Raw genomic sequence first — 17010 nt, 5'->3', positions numbered from 1 at the left:
GGTTGTGGCTTGCCATGTTGGGTTGGAGACACTCTATACTGTAAAGGAAATGATGGTGTCACCGACTGCATACCGATACCCATCACTGATGAAACTTTACTCATCACTGATGGTTATAGACCACAACCCACACAAACATCCACCCAGCCTCTCCTATGAAAACTGGGCGAGAAGGTGACTCACGTTTGCCATCAATCCTGAATGGTCGGGGAAGACTAAGTCATGGTGACGTACCCTTAAAGTCACAGTCAAGACATTCAGGAGGGAAGTTAGCAAATATTTAATCACTCAAATGGTAACAGAAGTCTCAAAATCTCTCCTGCTAAAAGCTGCAGAAGTTACCTCAAATGTTATGAATTAGTTTAAGTTTGAGATTAATATATTTTCCAAGAATCCAATGGATGCAAAGCTATGGTGGGTAAATGAAGGTAGGATTAAGTTAACCTAAGATTTCTCATTTAAAAAAAAAGCCCAGGTTCAATGGGCTGAATGGCCTTCTCCTGTTCCTAGGTGCAGTTAGGGCCAATTCCTTTATGAGATGTATTAACACAGCATTTAATCTGTTGGTGTTCATTCTTGTGGTAACAGCTTGGAAACTACAACAAGTGTGTAAATGTTCCTACAAGAACCTCACCTAATCTAACATCTCCTCGAATATGATAATAACTCTTTTTATCATGTGCCAGATAACTAGTCACAAGGCACAGCACGGGATCTAAACTGCTTCAACAACAGCTTGCACTTGTACAGCACCTTCAACATAGCAAAAAAAGCCCAAAGTGCACCACAGGAGAGTTATCACAAAAGAGGAAATGTAGAGAGGTGACCAAAACTAGTCAAAGATACAGATTTTAAGTAGCATCTTAAAAGGAGGAGAGAGAAAGCAGAGAGTTTTATGGGGGAAATTGCAAAAGTCTCTTAGTGAATGGAGACAGAATGGTAACATTCACAAAGCTGTAACTTGGAGCTGAAAAGAGATAAATTGGGAGCAGGAAGGGATAGTGAGTGAGGGGAATAAATAGGTGCACAGAATAAAATCCTGTTTTCTTGGATTTGCTTTTCATACATTCAATGGCAATGACTAATCATCTTGAAGGGTTCGACTTCATTTGCTGCATATGGGGTTAAGAGACAGCGAGAATTCACATTCCTCCCACACTGAAGCTATTTTCATTTCGGAGAATGATTCACCGCTTGGTATTTTCACCATACTCTATAACTCGATGCCACAGGAATAGAAACCCCCCCCCCCCCGGCAGTCAGTTCTGATTCTGCTGACAGAGTTTAATATCCCGTTCTCAGAACGTGAACGTTACTAGAAAGGCTGATAGTCTTGCCTACCTTGACACGATTGAATGCCTGGTTAAGCTTTCAGAGGGCAATTGAGAAACAGCCACTTCAGCAAGGACCTAGATTTACCTGTAGGTCAAGACTGGATAAAGGCAGCCAACTTTCTTTCCAAAGAGGACATCTGGGAACTTGTTAGGTTCTTAAAGTCAATCCAACAGTTTTCCAATCTCGTTTATTGACACAAGATTTATCCTGATTTAATTGACATCACATTTTGAAATCATTGGAAGGATTACAACTTTCATTCAACCTGATTTAGAACTCAAAGTTCTTGAGTTTATGAGCCCAGCAATGTAACCATCATACCAGTTGGAATGGGGCAGAAGAGATTGATGTTGGGAAGGGCATCAGCCGGGTAGGGGAAGACTTGCTGCTGAGGATCAGTACTGATTAGGGAATTGACTCAAAATTCACATTCCTGAGGTCCCACAAAGCAAGAGTTCTCTTGAGGTTTGCACAAGTGGGAGAAACAAAAGTGGGATAATTTAGAGGTAGTGGTCAATCAACACTAAACTTGGGTATTTTCAATTGCTGGATTACACGCTAGAGTGGGAAGTTATAGCAAAACAGGATTCTACAAAGGAATTAATTAAGACAGAAAGGTAAAGAATGAGGTCAGCTTTCATTTCAATGAGGAACTGAAGTTTCATTGAATTTGCTCCTACCTCAGCTCATCTGCATCTGAAACACTCATACTTTAGTTGAAGATTCACCAACCCTAACACTGTCTAACCAGCTTCTCATCTTCCACCTTTTCAGTGTGAGCATATCCAAGATTCTGTGGCTGATTTCTAACTCATAGGACCATAGGATCACAGAATACCTACAGTCGTGGAAGCAGACCATTCAGCCCATAAAGCCCACACCGACCCTCTGAAGAGCAGCCCACCCACATCCACCACCCCTTACCCTATCCCTGTAACCCTACATTTCTCATGGCCAATCCACTTTGCCTGCACATCCCTGGACACTAAGGGCAATTTAGCAAGGCCAATCCACATAACCTACATATCTTTCAACCTGGACTGATCATCTATCATCCTCTATGGTCACTGTGTGGCATTGATTTTTGACTCCTGCAACACCTTAATTTTAAAACTCTTATCCTTACTTTCAATAGCCACACTCCTCCCTATCTCTGTAACTTCCTCCATCTCTACATAGCTCCAGGTTCTCTGTTCTCCTCCAATTCTAGCCTCTCATATGTTTCAGATTTTGATCATCTATCATTAATGGCCACACTTTCACTTGCCTTGGCATGAAGCCTTGGAATAAGTTATAAAATAAATGAGAAATGTTGCTGCTAAACCAGGTTGGTTCCATCTAAACTCGCTCATTGTAGATCAAAACCCATCTGCACACTCACAGTAAAGCAGCTGAATTTCAAATCTAACACTGAACTCTGGAATCTTTATTAATGTTTAATGGGTCAGTATTATCAATTAAATCTAATTGACTTTGAACACTTAGCTGGGCCATTTCAGAAAGCAGCTAAGATGTCAGCCACGTTGCTGTGGGTCTGGAGTCATATTTAGACCACACCAGTTAAGGATGGAATATTTTCATAGTTACCATCAGCAAAGACTATGACATTTATCAGGAATCTAAATCATGAATAGGTTAGGCTTGTTTTCTTTAGAATAGAGGAATCCCTAGAGAAACTATTCCAAGATTCTGAATAAGAAAAAAATATTATTTCTGTACGTTGTTTGTGGCAGTGAAAAGTTTTAAAATTGCAGGGAAATTAAAAGATATGAGCATAAGAAGGCAATTATCAAGGGGATCAATTTCATCCAGGGCAGTAAAAATAAAGGCTCTCCCACCTAGGACAGGCCTGAGACATTTTTACTCGTGAAGTCATGAGACTTTGGAACTATCTCCCTTGAAAGACAGTAAAAGCAGAGCTTCTGAATATTTTTAAGCGAGTGTAATATAGATTCTTGATAAACAAAATGAGTGAAAAAGTTACCAGTGAGTCAGGTGGGAAAGTGGAGTAATCAGACTAGCCATAAACTTATCGAATGTCGCTCAGACTTGAGGAGGTCCTACTCCTAATTTGCATATTTCTGATTTGAAATTGTTACTAAAGAGATCTATTGATAGGGAATTATTGGTAGGTTCAAGAAACAATTAAATGAAGAGGAAATGATTTTTGCATATGCATTTTAATAGATTATAGGTTCCATCACATGTTCTCACACACTCAACCACCCTTGTCCTCTCACCACTGGCTGTACAACACATTACTCTTCATTTTCCCACTCTCTCTTATCCATTGGCACGCAAACAGATTTCTTATTATCTGATTGGATGATTTTTGATGGACAATCTGACTGTTTTTCTGTCCCCTTCTCAGACTTTGGTTATGGACCTATGGTTTGTGTGGTCTTAGCAGAGGTTAACCTTTAACTTCAAGAGGAGCCAAGGGGATTGGTAACCTCTGCAGAGATGGGTTTATGGAGATGGTGTGTAAATGAGATTCAGGGTTATCAGGCACTAAGTCCAATGGTATTACCTTCCTCCAAGATGTGGAGGTGCCAATGTTGGACTAGGGTGGACAAAGTCAGAAGTCACATGACACCAGGTTATAGTCCAACAGGTTAATGAAATCACAAGATTTCAGAGCACTGTACCTGATGAAGGGGCAGCACTACGAAAGCTTGTAATTTCAAATAAACCTATTGAACTATAACTTGGTGTCTTATGACTTCTGACCTTCTTCCAAAAGCAGTTTTTGTTGTCCAGCAAATAGCTGTGCAAGCAGGGCAAGAGAATATTGCTGTTTCAATAACAAATGTCTCACACTGTCTTAAACATTACAGACAATGATGTTCTTTTGAATTGAAGCCGCTGTTGTAATGAAGAAACGTGACAATTTGTCCCTAACAAAATCTCACCAAAGAGCCAGATGCTTTCAGTGACGTTGGCTGAAGTATAAAGAGAGAGAATATTACTGCTCCTTTATACCTGGCTGATGGATCAGGCCTAAGATAGCACCTCTGCCAGTCTAATGGCCCCTCAGTATTGCACTGGGAGTGCTTGTATAGAATTCTGCACTCATACCTTTGAAATGGGTTTAATTTACACACTTGGAAGTGGGAGTCTCATCCACTGAGCAACCACTGAGATTGATACAGAAAAGGTTTAAAATAACAAAGACAGAATTGAGTATAAGATGAAATGGTCAGCGCTGTATGAGACCCTGGTGAGTAATATCAAACCAATCACTGATATGCCCTGCCTGAAACAATTCTTCAAACATTTGTGGATCATGTCTGGATCACCTTGATGTTTGAGGGAAACTGGGAGGATAAAACCACTGATAATTGCCCTGTAAATGTTGCTAGTTTCATCACAAATAAAAGGGATTTCCCATCTTTTACCAGCCTGAGTACAATCAGGATTCACAGCAGGATTCTAAGAAACCAGAAAGAAACAGATATCTCAATGGCACGGCAACCACAAGGTGCAGCAGTCAGAACAGAGTTCAAATACAGTATAATCCACTGAACTTAGCTTTAAGCAAAATCTCATTATCATAGCTTTTTTGAATAGAAACACTTTGCATTATTCTGTGCAGAATTTGCATTCACATATTATTGTCAGCTCTCTCAGACACAAAAAGACGTAACAGCTCAAAAGCAGAAGCACTTGAATTTTCAGGAGACGACAAAATAATATAATCATACCTTTCAATTCTTTACACAATTTATCTGAACAGTATCAATACACAAGGGGGTCAAAACCTACCCAAGGTGAACAAGCCACCACCTTTACCTCCATTATAGCTGTTTTGTTATCTTGCTGGCAAGGGGTAGGAGAGGGTGAAGAATTTTCTGTCCAACCCTAGGAATTGAATATCTTTACATTTCATAGCTCACAATTAGTCCAGCACAGTTACAGAGTGCAACTCCCTCATCTCTACCCCAACATGGGAAGGCAGTGACATAGTGATAATGTCACTTGACTAGCAAAGTAGAACCCCTAAATCATTGACCTGGGGGTATGAGTTCAAATCCTGCCATGTCAGATCGCAAAATTTGAATTCAATTGAAGCTGGAAGGAAGAATTGGCCTAATGTTGACCATGATTGTCATTAAAAACCCAAATGATTCTGTAAAGTTCTTCAGGAAAGAATATCTTCTAACCTTACCTCGGCTCACGGTAATGTTGTTGACTCTTGACTGCCCTCTGGACAATTTAGAAAGGGTAGTGAATGCTGGCCTAGTCAGTGATACCCACATCCAGTGAATGAATTAAACTTAATTTGTCAACAGTGTTCTCTATTGCACCAAAAATGGTTTGTGATAGTTAAGGAGCACTTCTCTCCATATCTTAAGGAACTCAGAGAATCTCAGGGACAAGAAGTGTTGTAATCCTGGGAAATTTGGCAGTGGATTTTGTACACAGCAAGGTGCCAAAAAACAGCCATGCAGTTATAGCCAGATCAGTTTCTTTTCACTAAAATATTAAAGTTAGTTGAGGGATGAACATCTGTCAGGCCATCTCAGAAACACTTCTGCCATGTCCTTCTTCAATACAGTATAATGGGATCTTTTATATACAGCCAAGAGGACAATTGGTGTCATCCAACAGCCATGGACCTATGTTATATAATGTCACAAGCACTTGGTACTCTTGACACTAGAGTTTCTGGCAAATAAATTCTTTGTAGTCACTGCAGGGGTTTGCAAATCAAATCTTGCTACAATGTAAAATGTGCTGGTGAGACTACAACTGGTGTACACTGAGAACTTTTGGAACCCTTATTTTAAGGACAAATATTATTAAATTGGAGGCAGTTCGGAGCTGTTCACTGGGATGATCCCTGATATGGGGGAATTGTTCTGAGAGCTCTCTACTCTACTCACTGAAGTTTAGAAGAATGAGAGGTGATCTCATTGAAAAAATTGAATTCTTAAGGGACTTGACAGGGTCAATGCTGAGAGGATGGTTCTCCTCATGAGACAGTCTAGGACCAGAGGGTTTCAGAATAACTTTAAGATTGAGATAAGGAGATTTCTTCTCTCAGAGGGTTGAGTGCCTTTGGAAATCTTTGCCACTGAGAGCAGTGGGGGCAGAGTTGTTGTGTATGTTTAAGGTGGCGATAGATTCTTTAATCAGTCGGGGTTACAGGGAAAGACAGAAAAGTGAGGAATGTTGGATCAGCCATGATCCTATTGAGGGGCCAAATGGCTCACTCCTGTTCCTATTTCTTATGGTCTTATGAGTTAATGTTAGCTTATAAATATCCTGTCCCAATTCTTTATATTTATACCTTTAATGGCATTGAAATGTAAGTGGGCACAAACCTTTTTGAGTCTAAATCCTTGACTATTTTGACTGTACCCAGGACAATAAGCAGCATGAAGGGGCTTCAATTTCCTCTTTCTTTCAATTTATCATGTGGCCTGACACGCTGTCATGGTCAACAATTGCAAAGTTGTACTGCAGACAACCAGGTTTCCCATCGTTATTATTATGGTGCTCTCTCACAATGAGGTTGATCAAGGAAAGTTTTGCTTTTTAAATTCATGTCAGCATTCATCATTCTCAGGTCGGGAAATAAGACAGTTTAGATGCAGGATTACCTCTAGCTTAGTAATGGGACTTTACCCTCTGAGCAAGCCCAACAAAATCTGTGTGACGTTTCCCTTACCCCACACCAGGAGTCCTTGAAATTCGTCTACATATGATTTCCCAGTTGTGTGCTATAGACATGCACCAAATAGGAAATGGATTTCTACTTCCTTAATTCCATTTTTGAGTTAGACAAAATGCAGGAAATTAACTGGTGTTGTTCGAGGTTAAGTCAGATTACAAAGTGTGGGTCAAAAAGGTGAAAGGATAGTGTTCCAACTAACTATAACATCCAAGCACAAATGAGAATGGTTAACTACACAACCAAGATCTCTGCAAATTTTTGTTCTATTAATCGTGCTGCGATATTTTTTCTCCTGCTCTCAGTCACCAGAAACATTAGCCCACAAACCAAAAGGGGTTAAATTCAATGCAAAATTAGTAGCAAACACACTCAGGAGCTTCAGTAAAGTTAGAGATCAGAATCTCCTGGTAGAAGATTCAGTAACCAGCTGACACATATTTTGGATAACTGACAAAAGGGGAGATCAGAAGACTTTTAAAAAACATAGTAAATTATGGAAAGTCTGCCCGAAAAATTAGAGTAAACAGATTTATTGTTGGCTTTCAAAAGGAAATTGGATATTTTTTGAAAAGGAAAAGCTTTGGAGGCCTCTGGAGAAAGAGGGAGAAGGGTGGCCACTAGTTCAATGGGGTGGCCACTAACTGAATAGCTACTTCAAAGAGTCAGCATAGGCACAATAGACCAAATGGCCTCTTGTAATAAATGACTGTTACAAATAAATGTGCTTTAAGGATGGATTAATGCCTCTGATAGGCACAAAAAAGTTTCAAGTGAATGACTTATGTATTTCATACTAATGTCACAAACTATAATTTTAACTCCTAATTTCTCTGTCTGGCAGAGATGTAATTCATGAGAAAACACATTACACCTTTACATTGACTATGTAGCAAACAGCACCTATATACACAATTCCACTAATCACTAGTCAACCTGAAGGTATAAAGAATAACTGTAGTGTCAACATGCTCTGATCACTTAAAAGCCCACAGACAGGTTTTTAGTAAATGGAAGCTAATCCATCAAAAATAAGCCCTGTTTTATCAGATAACTGTTCAGTAACATACTTGTAAATGACGCATGGCTCTTTACACTTCTCATATCAAAAAATATCAATAAACATGAACTTTTTAAGACTTTTCCCTTTTGAAACTGTAGATACATTAAATAAGAATATTCCTCTAGTCACCTCACAGCCTTTTCAGCTGATATTCTTTTTCCTTTTGAGAAAACAGGAATTCCAAAGTATTTTTCCTTCCTGATTTAAGGCTAATGAAGGCCACCGACCTTTGGCAAAGACATTGGGAGATAGTTGATGCCTTGTCTCGCTGATGGCACAGGTTAATTGACGATTAGGAGGGATGGCATCAGTGCTTGCAGTAGACTGTTTTTGTTTCATTGTTTAAAATGAAAACTTCTGAGATCTTGGGATACCAACTCTAATCGGATGTATTCCTAGAGGTATCATCCTTGCCTCCAATCCTCCTGCCCAGACAAACAGCCCTTTGTTGAAAAGACCAAGTCCAATAGTTTTCTAATGAATTAACAAAGCCGTTCAAAGAAAAGAATTTTAAAAATACAATTTTCTTTTGACATTCCTAATATATACTTTCCCACGAGCAGTGTTCAGAAGATTAATCATTAATTCCCAGAGACTCCAGGGTTTTCCTGGAAGGTTTTGCAAAATTTAATGGGATGAGCAGGAACTCAGCACAAGCAGGTTAGGCTTCCCAGTTTGTGGTGTGATGATCAATTTCACACCCCCATGGATACATCAAGCAGTTCCGTGATCAATTTTGTGGTTTAAAACCATCCTGCCGCTCTATATCTGAAAACAACCCACACAGAACTCTGTACTAGATGGTGACTATTCTCTCTGCTTTATTGTCTGTGGGGTCACTGCTAAATCATTTCTTTCCTAATTGGTCGCTAGCTACCTAATCTTGACTTTCAGTGAGAATTTTACTCTTTTCGAAATGTCTCAAATGTAAACAAAATACAAAACAAGTCTGATTTGTGTTTAAAGCTAAACTCTATTTCTTCCTCCTCTGAATCTTCTGCTGTGGAAGTTTTTGTTCATGAATTTCAATAAATTTTCAATGTAAATAAAGCAAATATGCACAAATGATCCCGCTCACACCCCAGTAAAGTTTTGGAATTGGCACAGTGGGCAACTCTCAGTGATGAGTGTCTCATCTCTCACCACTCTGCCCCTCTGCTTCTTGTCTGTTGTCAGCATCCAGAAACACCTCAAACCCCTTGCACATGGGATTGGGAAGTGAGTTTCTTGCTTTCCTGACCACTCTGCACTTTCAATAACAAATGGAGATGTTTAGTCCAACTGGAAAACAAGACCCTCACAGTCAGTTTCAACTAGATTAAATAATCCGTTTTCAAAAAAAAAGATGTTGGCAAATTTATTCCATTCCTTGAAAGTTAAGGAAGAGCTCTCAATCCCAGTAGCTTCATTTCTGGTGCTTGCATACTTGCCCAAAACACTTTGCTCTTGGCACTGGCCTAGATGCCCAGTTGATTTCACTCGATTTACGTTCTCTGCTCGTCAGCTCTGTAATTAGTTCATTGGCGAGTGATAAACAGATACGATGGAAATGTATATCAAAAGATCTGCCCATGTCACTCTACTCAGAAAATGTCTTTGTTCTTGAAACCTGTTTGGTCAGAATTTATGACTAAATTCTGACACTGAAGTGATGCTAATTGGCATTATCACGTCCCCTTAGCATCCAGCCAGAGCCAAGTTTTGATTCAGTTGAAAATTAGGATTGAACAGAAATATCACAAACGATGATTCTTGCTTTTAATCAGTTCTTAAAAAGTGCCGAAATATTTCCACTTAACAATTCCTTTGTGAAGTGTGGCCACATTATCTATAGTGACAGATGAAGTGATTCTAGCATCTCTCAGGGTGACAATGCGCTGACTCGTTAATCTATCTCTTTGTTTAGTTGCTGCTCCTTTAGGGAGGAACATTGGCTGAGGGATACTTCCCTTCCCAACATCATATCAAACGTTATGCTCATTTCAACCTGATTACAGCATGACATCCATTTTCAAAACACGGTGACACCACCCTTAGGATCAAAAACAAGCATTGCTCCTCAAGGATTGATCAAAGATTTGATTTGATGGCAACAAGGCTTGGCTGGAAGAGTTGAGTCATTTGGGAGGTGATGCTGGTGAGATGCTAGGCTGTGAGGGAAGGCTGAATGGCCTTCTTCTGCTCTTAATTCATACGTTCATGTGTTAGAATGTTGGTCACTAAAAATGGAAAGTATTTCGTTTTGTTAGTGTGCAGTATTCTTTGCATTGCAATGAGATTAGAACTCAGAAAACCAACTTAGCACCCAAATCTTTCATGTACCATTAAAAACTTACAAAATAAAACATCTCGCTAAATGTTTTGAAGCACCAACCATTTATATGACATGCAAACATCTTGGAAAACTCCCACCTAGTCCACCAGCAGCATTGACTGTGCCCCTACACCACACGGGATTGCAATGGTTCATGCAGGTAACACACCAACACCTTCTCAAGGTCAGTGATAGATGGGCAACAAATGTGGCTTTAGCCAGCAATGCCCATAGCCTGCAAATGATTGCTTTTCAAAAAAAAAAGACCCAATAAAGGTCTCCTCGAGAGGAAAAGGTTTGGTGTGACATAACCATCATCGCGTTGAGGAACGAGTTTGGTTTAATCATCCACCTGCACAAAACCCACACACAGTCCCTTTGCATGCCAGTCAAAAAATGAGATGACATCCTAATAGAAAAACAAGAGATTTCACCTACCTAAAGCAAATATAGCATTATAAATCAATACTGAACCTCAGACAGTGTTTGCTCATTTGTTAATTTCCTTGATGTTAAAAAAAACTTAAAACTTTGAGAAAAATTATCATCTGTTCAAAATCTGTTGATTTGTACTCAGTGCAATTAAATCCAGCTCATGATCAAGTTATTCATTGGGGGTAAAAGCAATGTCATGGAATAGTGGAGCAGAAAATGAGAGAAATTATAAGGGATGAAAGATAAAGAATGGGATGCATCAGCTAGTTAAAGCTGAAGAGCTAATAAAATTAAAGAGGCTGAAGCTTCCCAGAGAGAAGAAAAGAGGCACCAAGTTGGAAGTGGAGACGAAGATATGATAGAAGTGGAATTGCAACGATAGGCCTCATGAAAAGGAACAGAGATGGTGGAACTAATAGTTTGAACAGTGTGAGTTGGTGGGATAGAGTCATCAAATGGTGGAAGCTGGGGGGCAAGGCAGAACTACAGATGAAGTTTTCGGTGGGTACCAGAAAACTGAGAGGGGCCTTTGTTTATCAAATCAAGGAAAAGCTACAACGCAACCTGCCGTGGGTTCAGTTGATAAATGTAATTCTTCAGCCTGGGCAGAGCAACTTTGCCCATCAAAACTGAAGTGGTATTCATAAATTGCCCCATAGGTGCACTGGCAGTGGACAGAAGGAGCTGAGAGTGTGGTTCTTTAAGTCCTGTCGCACACACATAGCAGATTCCAGACAGGCCCTGCCTTCACTCACAAAAGTGAAGATCCAAGTAATGGAGAAGGGGCAGGTCTCTCCCAAGGGATAGGAGGAGCAGGCTGCACTGATGATATGTAGTCTGGGTGTGGGATTCCCGTTTCTTGAAATCAGTTGTGCAGCTGAGACTGTGGGAGCCTCAGCAATGAAACTTAATGAAGGAACACTTTGAAAGCTGCTGTTCACATTCTACAGGTGAATTCCAATCTGAAAAGATGGAGAGAGTGCCGGGCAGTGTGACTCAAGCTCTTTTTGGTCTTCCAGTTAGACATAATCTCCATCCCTCATAAATCAGTGAGGATGCAGAAGATAAAGGCAGCAACGGAGATCTAAAACAGAAAAGTCAACTGCCTTCCCTTGAGATCACTGCTTCGAGCTGAACAATAAGGTCTGTACAGGTGCAGGAACTCCAAAATAACTGGGTAGTGCCAGAGAAATTTTGAAATATGCAAAACGTTGTCCATTCCATATCACTTGCATTGATACAGCGTTAAATCTCGTCACAGTTGTTTGATTAAATGGAATCAGTAAAGTAAGTGGATTCCAAATCAAAGATTAAAAGTAAAAGGAACAATGAAACAAGTCCTATTGTTGCCATCGTTATGCCAGCATACCACGTTGTTCTGGGCAGGGGCCTGCCATCACAGCTGCCAGTTGAGGTCTCAGATACCTGATCACCAATTTTACACGGGTTGGCATCATCACAACTGGTCATCACAACTCCTCAGAGAGGAGCTCCCTTTGTAACCTTGTTGCACAGGCAAGGCATCATGACATGACAGCTTCCTTGTTAGGCCTTCTGAAGGTCTGGTGACAAGGAGGCTGGAGTTGATGAGCCATCCACACTCGATAGTGGGATCTGCATGTGACTGTTGGCAATGTTTGGAAACTGCAAAAAACAAAAGCTGATTGTTAGAAGAAAACTATACATATTTTACTGCCACCTTTTGCATCATCAACTGGAACTTACGTTTATTTAGCCACCTGAACACAATAAAACACCACTTTGTTGGAACATTTCATACTGATCTACATGACTTTTTAAAAAAAAATTACTCGTGTCATAGGCCTTGCTTGGTCAGCATTTAGTGCTTGTCTCTAGTTGCTCTTGAGAAGGTGGTGGGGAGCTGCCTTATTGAACTGCTGTAGTCCCTGTGCTGTAGATAAACCCACAATACTGGTAGGGCAGGAATTCCAAGATTTTGACCCAGTGACAGTGAAGGAACAGCAATATATTTCCAAGTCAGGATGGTGAGTGAATTGGAGTGGTGGTATCTGCTGTCCTTCTAGAAGGTAGTGGTTGCGCGTTTGGAAGGCGTTATCTTGGTGAATTTCTGAAATGCATCTTTCAGATGGTATGCAATGCTGTTACTGAGCGTCACTGATGAAGGGAGGGGATGTTCATGGATGTGGTGCCAATCAAGCGAGCTGCTTTGTCCTAGATGGTGTCAAGCTTATTGAGTGTTGTTGGAGCTGCACCCATCCAGGGGAGTATCTCATCACACTCCTGACTTGTGCCTTATTGATGGTGAACAGGTTTTGTGGAGTCAGGAGGTGAGTAACTGGATTCCTAGCCTCTGACCTGCTTTTGTAGCCATTGTACTTTAATGACTGCTCCAGTTAGTTTCTGGTCAAAGGTAACCCCATGTTGTTGTTAATGGGGGATTCAGTAATGGTAATACTATTGAATGTAAAGGACAATGGTTATATTTCTCTTTTGGACATGGTCTTTGCCTGGCATTTGTGTGGCACAAATGTTACTTGCCACTTTTCAGTCCAAGCCTGGATATTGTCCAAGTCTTGCTGGATTTGGGCATGGATTACTTCATATGGAAACTGTCTGCAAATCAAATATTACTGAGAGTTAAAAGATCCCAGTGGAAGGTGATGACCTTCAAAGCTTTGAAGCTGGATTCCGGGATGGCCAATAGGTTTGATGGCTCACCTGGCAGTGCAGCACTCCCTCAGGACTGCAAGACATAACGGCAACATCCAGACTGACATTACAGTGCCGTACACAGGGAGCTTTACTTTTATTCATTTTCAGGCTGTAGGCATTACTGGTTGAGCTAGTAAGCATTGCCCTTTCCGAATTGCCCTTGAGAAGGTGATGGTGGTGTCAAGTGTCACACCTTATTGGGTGCGACATTTCAAATGGGTCAACCGGTCTGAAAGGGAGTCTTGTTGCCAGGGTTTAAATATACAATTAATTCCATCAATCTGGAGGAGATGATGGTACCGTGATACAAAAAATGGCCCAGGTTAATGCTCTGGGAAATTTAAATTCAACTGGTAATCCTGAAATTGAAAGCAAGTCTTGGTATTGCTAATCATGACGCCATCAATGATTGTGTAGAAACCTCACTGGTACATTGATATCCTTTTGGGAAGGCAAGGCTATGGGCCTAGTGATGGAAAATGGGACTAGTGTAGATTTAGCATAGGCTTGGTGGTACAGACTCAATGAGCTGAAGGAGAAGGTGAGGACTGCAGATGCTGGAGATCAGAGTCGAGAGTGTGTTGCTGGAAAAGCACAGCAGGTCAGGCAGCATCCGAGGAGCAGGAGAATCGATGTTTCAGGCTTAAGCCCTTCATCATTTTTCCTGACAGTCATAGAGATGTACAGCACGGAAACAGACCCTTCACTCCAACTCTCCCATGCCGACCAGATATCCCAACCCAACCTAGTCCCACCTGCTAGCACCCGGCCCATATCCCTCCAAACCCTTCCTATTCATTTATCCACCCAGGTGCCTTTTAACTGTTGCAATTGTAATAGCCTTCACCACTTTCTCTGGCAGCCTGTTACACACACACAGACACACACCACCCTCTGTGGGAAAAGGTTGCCTCTTAGGTCTTTTATATCCTTCCCCTCTCACCCTAAACCTGTGAAGGGCTTATGCCCAAAACAGCAATTCTCCTGCTGCTCGGATGCTGCCTGCTGTGCTTTTCCAACACAACACTCTCAATGGGCTGAAGTGCCTCTTTTGTACTTTTCTGATTCTTTGAAATCTGCTGTCTAAGCCAGTCAGGCCTACCTGTGAGTCCAGACCCACAGCAATGTGGTTGATTTTTAACTGCCCTCTGAAAGGCCATGCAAGCCATCCAGTTCAAGGACAGTCAGGGATGTGCAACAAGTTCCAGTCTTGCCAGTGATGTTCACAGCCCATGAATGAATAAAGAAAGTAAATGACTACTCCAGAGACCTCATGACCCATACTTACTTGAAATAAAGTGCTGGTTCCAGGCATTCGGGCTGGACTGAGTGTGGCCACTGGACTAAGGGTACTCCAGAAATGGATGCTGGACAATAATGGACTGGGAGTCAGTAAGAATGGAGTCTGAAACAGAATAAAAAAGTACAAGGTTGTAATTGTCATTAACGACAGATAAAAAGGTCAAATTCACTGATACACCAGAGTGGGTGATGTCAGGATGCATTCCTTCATACAAAGAATCCTTGGAGTCTGGAACTATATCACAAACACGTGTGTGCACACGCACAGACACACACCCATCCATGAGTGTTGGGGAGGGGTAATTTGCAAGGCTGAGGTAAGTGAACATTTATTGAGTTTAAGAGGTTTAAAGTGATGTAGAGCTGGGCCAGGATTAGATCGAAACAGTCTGCTTCCATTGATTGAAGGTCTAAAATACAAGAGGATAAGGACAGAATGACATGATTATTATTGTTACAAAGCATTTACTGCACAAAGTTAAAAATCACACAACACCAGGTTATAGTCCAACAGGTTTAATTGGAAGCACTAGTTTTCGGAGCGCTGCTCCTTCATCAGGTGATTGTGGTTGTGCACTCACTGCACAGTAGCCATGATGTGGAGGTGCCAGTGTTGGACTGGGGTGGACAAAGTCAGAAGTCACAGCACTCTGACAGCTTGTGATTTGAAATAAACCTGTTGGACTATAACCTGGTGTCATGTGACTTCTGAACTTTGCACAGATGCTGCCATTAGCTCAAACAGTATTCCCCATTTCCTTCCACATCTCAGCGGATTAAAATGTCCTTTTACTCCTTTCATACCAGACACAAAACATTAACTCTGTTTATCTTTTTTCTACAGATGTTTCCAGATTCTCCAGCCCTTGCTGTGGTTGTTAATGTGTGAGTACAGCACACAATCAGAACAATGTTAATGAAATCCTATCTTTTATTATGAGTGGAATTAAACATAAAAAAGGTGTTATATTTTAATTATATGGGGCATTCATGAGGCAACATTTCAAATACCATGTGTAGTTTTGGTCTCTTTATTTAAACAAGAATGTAAATGCACTAGAGGTGGCTCAGAGGAGGTTTGTTAGAAAGATTGGGCAGGCTGGACTGGGTTCCACTGGAATAAAAACAGAAATTTCTGGAAAAACTCAGCAGGTCTGGCAGCATCTGTGGAGAGAAATCAGAGTTAATGTTTCAGGTCCAGTGACCCTTCCTCAGAAGTGAGTTGTGAACTTGAGTTCTGAGGAAAGGTCACCAGACCTGAAATGATAACTCTGATTTCTCTTCACAGATGCTACCTGTCCTACTCAACGTTTTGCATCAACTTCTGCTTTTGTTTCTGATTGACAACATCCACAATTCTTTTGGTTTTTGTTTCCACTGGAGGTCAGAAGTGTCGGGGGTGACTTGACTGAAACGTACATGATCCTGAATTATCTTAACAAGGTGTAAGGGGGAAATAGTGATTCCTCATGTGGCTGAGAACAAAATGTGGACTGTTTTAAAATTCGAGTTCTCCCTTTCAGGATAGAGATGAGGGTAGAAGAGGTGGAGGTGGTTAGGAAAGAAATCCAGAATTTCAGGCAAATAACAAAATCAATCAATCACCATTGTCAGGTATCCACCCAGCTGTTTAACCAACTAAGCAAAATGTCAATCAAGACACATGATAAATGCGTGAAAATAGCAACTGACAGACATTAGCAACAGATATGTATGGAATCAGGCAGAGTGTTGTTCAGGGAATTGTTCTATGCTGCTGTCTGCCTCTCTTTTGTGGCCAAGTGCACAGCTGGATGTCCCTGGAGAGGAAGATGTGGTACTAGCTGATATGTTTGAGGTTCCCAACAACTGGTGAGATGGAACTACATCTCAATTTCAGCAACAATGCTATAATTTAAGATTATAAATTCCCTCCTTTATACTTATAATTTAATCGTAATCAAATGTTCCCTTTTAAATAGGTGTATTAGAGTCAGCGATTTACAGTTCTTCATCCAGACAACCAGTTCTTCATCCAGACACATGGAACAGCCATGGGGACCAATTTGCACCCCAATATGCCAACATTTTTATGCACAGGTTCGAACAAGATTTCTTCTCTATGCAGGATCTCCAACCGACATTGTACACCAGGTACATTGACAACATTTTTTTCCTCTGGACCCATGGCGAGGAGTCACTGATAAAACT

General features: G+C 40.9%; 1 protein-coding gene across 4 annotated transcripts in view; it reads right to left on the bottom strand.

The window, feature by feature from the left end:
• Positions 1–2270: 2270 nt before the first annotated feature.
• Positions 2271–17010, bottom strand: part of LOC122563049 (ETS domain-containing protein Elk-4-like) — a 60198-nt gene continuing 45458 nt past the window's right edge. For 2 of the 4 annotated variants that reach the window (XM_043716384.1, XM_043716383.1), the window contains exons 5-6: positions 14807–14923; positions 2271–12468 (exon numbers count right to left, since the gene is read on the bottom strand). In XM_043716384.1, coding sequence (XP_043572319.1) covers positions 12370–12468; positions 14807–14923 — 216 coding nt within the window. In that variant the 3' untranslated portion in view covers positions 2271–12369. The remainder of the gene's footprint in view (positions 12469–14806; positions 14924–17010) is intronic. The other 2 variants (XR_006315475.1, XM_043716385.1) reach the window with 2 other exon arrangements.

The sequence above is a fragment of the Chiloscyllium plagiosum genome, chromosome 26 (genome assembly GCF_004010195.1).
Source record: "Chiloscyllium plagiosum isolate BGI_BamShark_2017 chromosome 26, ASM401019v2, whole genome shotgun sequence".
In the NCBI taxonomy this organism is placed as follows: domain Eukaryota; kingdom Metazoa; phylum Chordata; class Chondrichthyes; order Orectolobiformes; family Hemiscylliidae; genus Chiloscyllium; species Chiloscyllium plagiosum.
This window is presented reverse-complemented; position numbering and strand designations above follow the sequence as displayed.